This window comes from Arxiozyma heterogenica, assembly GCF_036370985.1.
Source record: "Arxiozyma heterogenica strain weizmannii chromosome Unknown scaffold_29, whole genome shotgun sequence".
NCBI classification, from domain to species: domain Eukaryota; kingdom Fungi; phylum Ascomycota; class Saccharomycetes; order Saccharomycetales; family Saccharomycetaceae; genus Arxiozyma; species Arxiozyma heterogenica.
In genome coordinates, this window is record NW_027042682.1 from 1 (window position 1) to 6389 (window position 6389).

The 6389-nt window shown below is 28.7% G+C and overlaps 3 protein-coding genes across 3 annotated transcripts; all 3 read right to left on the reverse strand.

Annotated features, from left to right (window-relative positions):
- Nucleotides 1-2221: 2221 nt before the first annotated feature.
- Nucleotides 2222-4084, reverse strand: PWA37_003585 (uncharacterized protein; the record flags this gene model as incomplete). Its single annotated transcript, XM_064860108.1, has 1 exon — nucleotides 2222-4084. The coding sequence occupies one exon, from the start codon at nucleotides 4082-4084 to the stop codon at nucleotides 2222-2224; it is 1863 nt and encodes a 620-aa protein (XP_064713054.1).
- Nucleotides 4085-4176: 92 nt separating this feature from the next.
- PWA37_003586 (uncharacterized protein) lies at nucleotides 4177-5013 on the reverse strand (the record flags this gene model as incomplete). Its single annotated transcript, XM_064860109.1, has 1 exon — nucleotides 4177-5013. The coding sequence occupies one exon, from the start codon at nucleotides 5011-5013 to the stop codon at nucleotides 4177-4179; it is 837 nt and encodes a 278-aa protein (XP_064713055.1).
- A 66-nt stretch (nucleotides 5014-5079) lies between these two features.
- PWA37_003587 (uncharacterized protein) lies at nucleotides 5080-5946 on the reverse strand (the record flags this gene model as incomplete). The annotated part of the gene is made up of 1 exon (XM_064860110.1): nucleotides 5080-5946. The coding sequence occupies one exon, from the start codon at nucleotides 5944-5946 to the stop codon at nucleotides 5080-5082; it is 867 nt and encodes a 288-aa protein (XP_064713056.1).
- Nucleotides 5947-6389: the final 443 nt, after the last annotated feature.

The following is a 6389-nucleotide window of genomic DNA, read 5'->3' on the forward strand; positions in this document are numbered from 1 at the left end:
GGAATTTGGAGCCTTCTGCGTCCATGGTAATGATAGACATCATTAAGTTATAGATACTTGTTATGTTTTTGTATTAAATACCTGTACATATTTATTATATAGTGTATTCAGTATACATTCTTTTATTTACTTTAAGTTTTCTTTTAAAGTTTTTCATTTCTTTTCAAATCTTCGAAAGACATATTTGGTGACAATTAAAATGTTTTCCTGATATTATGTACATCCGTACACCACATAATATATAGAAAAACTAATTAAAAATAATTCTTATGAAAATGACAGTAATAAACTCTCATTTTCCAACATGCCCCTTTAATTGGTTTTTCTTATAACTTCCTCCTGTTCACTATAACTTAATGATTTCCATTACCAGCATTCCAGAGGACAGTGATTGGAAGCAACTCTTTGGGTGTTAATTCATGTTGTACAATCATTCTTAATTTATTTATATCTTTATTAGTAGTGGATTTTGTTAATGGATCTGCAGGATTTTCTTTTCCACTGATTTTTCTTAGACTTAAGTCTGAATCTAATATTCTTTCTTTTAATCTTTCAATTCTAAGTCCCAAAAATTTGGTTCTTGCTTTAAAATAATCTTGTTTCAACCAGTCCAATGCTGGTTTGGAATCAGTAATTACACATATTCTTATGTTTTTAAAATCCATCATCTTTTCTAATTTCAATTTTAATAGCAATGCAATTTTCTCAGCCTGATTTATGGCATCTAATTCAGCTTCTGCTGATGATGTACATAAAATTGATGATTTTTTGAAAATCCATGGAAAAAATTGTTTCCTAACCATATTAATGCACCACATCTTGATTTAAGATCAAATTCAGATGCTAGCGAAGCATCTGAAATCACCGTGATGTTTGATATATTTTCTACTTCTTCTCTTTTAAAAACAGTCTTTGTATCTTGTGTTTTATAAACATATTTTAGTATTTGTTCGGTTAACTCAATTACCTTTTTATGAGGATATAAAACTAATCGAGCCATTTTACTTACTGCACATTCTATATCAATTCTTCCTCTAGACCTAATATAATTTAATTTACCGATTAACTCTTGTAAATATCTTACTTTCTTCTTGTATTCCTCTTTAGTCATAATTAATTTATCTTGTTTTGGATTTATTTTAAACTTATCAATATCTGGAATCATTTCTTCTTTTAATTTATCATTTAATATCATTGGATGTTCCTTTTCTAATCTCTTTATATAGCTAGTCATGCTTAATGCTATCTCCCCTTTTTCATAATCATAATTCAAATCCATTCCCAAAATATCTGTATTAAGCATATTATTTTTCATTCCACCAACTATTTTTATTGAGAATTGTTTTTCCAATGTATTTATAAATTCATCTAATTCTTGATCTGTTCTAGCAGCAATTATACAATCATCAACATATGCTGCTATCATTAAATTACCATCCTTTGAAACGAATAATCCAGGTGAGTAAATATTATCATATAGACCCATACCATTCATAGACTCTTTTAAGGTTTCATTCCATCTTTTAGGGCTTTGTTTTAGTCCATACAATGCCTTTCTTAATGGAGTAACCTTTCTTGCATTTTTGGATGTTGTATATACAACTCTTCATTTAAGGTTGCATATAAAAATGCATGGTTGATATCTAAAGTCTTTAATTTCATCTTCTTATTGTTAGCAATAATCAATAGAATTCGCAATGAATCAAGACTTAAAATGGATGTTTCAATATCATTATAACTACTGCTTGTTTGTTGATCGCCTCTACAAACAATTCTGGCTTTATAAGTTCCATCTCTCTTAATCGTAAAAATAGAATTTGTTCCTACGATTTTATCCTTTTGTATTTTACTTTTGTCTATGGCAATATTCAAATCAATTACTTTCATATTAACTAGATTTTGTAATTCTTTATTATACGCTTCTATGAATTTAATCTTTTCTTCTAAATTTTGATTCTCAGTTATAGCTTGTTTATAAAATAATGCTCTAATCTTTCTTTCTGGAACACTTTCCCCCCGTGATTCAGGTGTGAATTCTTCCCATTTTTCTGTAGGAGTAATATAACGAATTATCTTTTTCTTCTTAAAAATCTTCTTAGGGTGTAAGTCTTTATTTTTTTATCAATATTAGTTAAATTAATCTTGGGGATATTATCAAGATTGGTTTCTTCGAAGTTGTTTTCTAATAATCTTTTCTTTAATTCTTTAATTTTAGGTTTCCTTAAGGAAGTAAAGTTTTTTTTGTCCAGTCTGTAGTATTGGTTGATTTAGTTAAATTATCTTCCTCTTTTGGTAATGTAGATACTAGTGAAACAGATTCTTTAGCATCATAATACTTTTCTTGTTCTTCGTCAATCTTAGCAACACTAATATCATTACTTTCCAGTGCCTTTTCTCTTTCTAGAACTTGTTGTAAACTGTTATTTTCATTGTTCTTTTCCTTTTCCTTTTTGTGTTCAGTTTCTATCTTCCGTTTTATAAAATTTTTAACATTGTCATTAATTTCTTGATGTAATTTATTATTAGTTGATCTCAATGATTTTGATGATTTCTTTAAATTATGTCCTATCTGACCTGTTATGTTTGTATCCATTGTTGTTATTTCTTCATGTTTCAAAATATTTTCTGCGCCTTCATTATTGCTTAATTCTATTTCTGATACTTTCCGTTGTTCAACATTATCTTTTTCTTTTTGTGTGTCTTCTTGTTCTATATTAAGAGTATCAGGTTCCTGTAGTGTTATATTGAGGTCATTCTCTAAGACTAGTTGTTTATCAGTTTCTAATTTCTTTTCTGTTGTATGTGTTTCGTTAAGTTTCTCCAAGGCATATGCTTTACTATGTTTAAATGAGTCTTCAATAATGTTTGTTTTAATTTCTTCCTGTTCAATCTTATTTTTCAATATATCCTTCCATTTACTTACCAATGAGTCTTGCATGAAACTAGCTTGATCATTTTCTTGAGATTTATATGTGCTGTTTAATTCCGGATATTGTTCGACACCAGTATTTTTATTATTATCATTATAATTAGTTTCTGGTTCATATTTGTTCACATTCAGTTCATCTTGTTCATCCTGTTCTGTGTCTACAGTATTTTGAGAAGTAATCAGCTCTTCTCCTAATGACTCTCTTGATTCCGTTTCCTCGCTGATATGTTCTTCTTCAACTTCAAAATCGTCAAACAATTCATCTAATTTAATATTTTCTATGCTTCTAGGTTCAATAATTGGCGTTACATCGTTAATTTCTTCTTGGATGTCATTTAGTAAATGTTCTTTAACTCTTATTTCATCTTCGTGTAAAACATCTACCAGATTATCATGTTCATTTTCAAAATCTGATGGTAACAATGTTACTATTTCATTCTCGTCATAATCAATGTCATTTATATCTCCAATTTTGTTTTTGACCTCATGTAAAAATGTACCAATAATATCATATCCTTTCTTCTCATTTAAACTGTGATTTATTGTATAATCTGGTAATATATAATTTGTGGTACTTATCACTCTTTTTTCTTTTGGTACATAAAAATAATATCCAAAACCTTTTGGATCCTTGGATAGTGTTATAGCCCTTTTTCCTGGTGCTTCTGTTTTTCTGCTTCTGTAATCCCATATCATAGCTGGGGCACCAAATGGTATGAATGATCTTAATTTAATTTTCACTTTATGTTTTGATATTTTCATTAATGGTGATTCTCCAACATTTTTGTTATATACGCAGTTTCTCACATTCACTGAAGCTTTAGCTGCATATGTCCAAAACCTTAAGGGAAGTCTTGATTGTAGCAATAATGTTCTTGTGTCCTCAATAATTGTTCTTATACCTCTTTCAGCTCTTCCATTAGCTTGGTGATCTTCAGTAGAAGTATATATAATATTAATACCGTTTTCGTGAGCTAATTCTTCAACTACGTGATTGTCAAACTCTTTACCCCTATCCATGATTAACTCTTTAACTTTTACATCGAATTGTTTTTCAATCCAATTTATATTGTATCCAATTTGTTCTCCTATTTCATTTTTATTTTTCTTGATATGGGTTGTTGCAATAATAAATCTCGATACACTATCCACCATTATGAGTAAATATCTTTCTTTAACATGCTCAACAGGACCAAATATATCCAAGCTCCAAGAAGCACCTGGTTCCTTTTGTGAAGTGTAGTGATTCATAGAACCAGTATAATGAAAGTGTCGATGTAATTTACCTGAAGCGCATATCTCACACCATATATTTTTAGAATTTTTTTATCATTTATCATTTTCACATCATCAAAATTGTTCATTTCTATTGATTTTATTATTCCACTGGCTGGAAAATGATTTAAACGTAAGTGAGCTTCTAAAAGTGTGATATTAGGTTTTATCGCTAATGGATTAATAGGTTTAACTGCTCTAATTATCTTATCAGTCATCTTGACAGCTATAATTTTATCTGTATCGACCCATATGGTGTTTCCTAATTTTAAGGTTTTCGTATCAAACTCATTTTCTTTGTTCACTAGCGATTCATACCCTTTGTCTAAGGTAATGCCAGTTTCTTGATATAGTTTGTCTGCAGACAAAATTGTTGCATCTTGTTTTGGAGAATAGTATGCTGTAACACCAATTATTTTATTTCTACCTCCTTTAATTGGTAGTATCCCTTCTCCAAGTATTTCTATTGGGTTTCTATCATCCCCTACACCCCAATATTCTGGTCCTTTTATCAATGATGAAAAGTTTAATAACCAGTCTTTATTGTGTACCAAATGTATACCAGCAGCTGTATCAATAACTACTTTGTCATTAGTTTTATTTTTTGAGTATGTTTTTTTTATCTTTATATTGTACTTATTATGTATATCTTTAATGTTTGATTCTTTTCGAGTCTGTTGTTTTTTGTTCTTTTCGATTTTCATATTCTTTTCTCTGGAATCTATGTTAGTATTCATGTTCTTCATTTCTTTCTTGATGGTATTCAGTTCATTTACCTTTTCTTTTATTGATCTAGTGTTCTGATTCATTGATTTCACCAGGCCTAAGTAACTTCTTCTCTTCCTTGTCTTCTTTCTTATTATAATTTATTCCTTTCAAGTAAGTATTGTTATTATTGATTTTTCTACAATTTTTGGCATAATGTAAACACGAATTACAGTTAATACATCTTCTTTTTCAATACGGGTTAAATTTTTTGATTCACAGTATTCTATATTCATCAATCTAATTGAATCCCGAATTGCTTTTATATATTGTTCAACATTCAATTGCCTTAAGTCACCTTTTAATTTACCGGTTAAAAAATTGTTAATCATTTCTTGTTTTACGTTTTTTGTTAATGATTCTTCAATTTTTGTTTTTAAAAAGTTATCATTTATTCTATAGAAATCATCTTTTACATGGCTCCATTTCTCTAAGTTCACCATGTACATAAATTCCTTGGTAATCCTTTCTGGTTCAGTACAGAACTCATCAACAATCAGTTCTTTCCACATTCTGTCCTTAACTCTTCTAGGGAATTCTTCACCTAGTAGCTGTTTAATAAACAAAATAGCTTCAATACCTGATTTTTCATCCAAGTCAAAATTTTCCATATCATCAGTCATAGAATTAATAACAATGTTTCTAATTATTTCCTCTTCATTTTTATCTATTTCTATTTTACCTGTCAATTGTGTAACATCATCAAAGTTCCATGATTTTAGATATCTGGATAATGATCTGAACCAGATTGGAATTTCCTCAATTTTAGATAATTTCTTGTTAAATTTATAGTTATCATTTTCATAGTAATATTTAATAATATTGCCATCTAAATTTTTAAAAGTATAATAAAAACCATATTCATCTTTCTTTGATAAAAGTATGTAACCTTTATAATTATTTATTTCTTGATTCTTTGGAATAAGATCTATCTTTTGTTCAACATCTATATTTTTTTCTATGTGAACATTGTCCATGTCTTTTCCAATTTTTAAAATCTTTTGTAGGGCCTCAATCAATTCCCCTAACTCTTTAGTTTTCTTTGTCTTTTCACTTACAGTCAAATCTGTATTAGATATGACTTGTACAATTTCTTTTTCAAGTCATTGATTTGATCATTGATGATTTTATCGTTCCCAGTATCGTTATCATCAACAACGGCGACGCTACCATGTTGGAATTTGGAGCCTTCTGCGTCCATGGTAATGATAGACATCATTAAGTTATAGATACTTGTTATGTTTTTGTATTAAATACCTGTACATATTTATTATATAGTGTATTCAGTATACATTCTTTTATTTACTTTAAGTTTTCTTTTAAAGTTTTTCATTTCTTTTCAAATCTTCGAAAGACATATTTGGTGACAATTAAAATGTTTTCCTGATATTATGTACATCCGTACACCACATAATATATA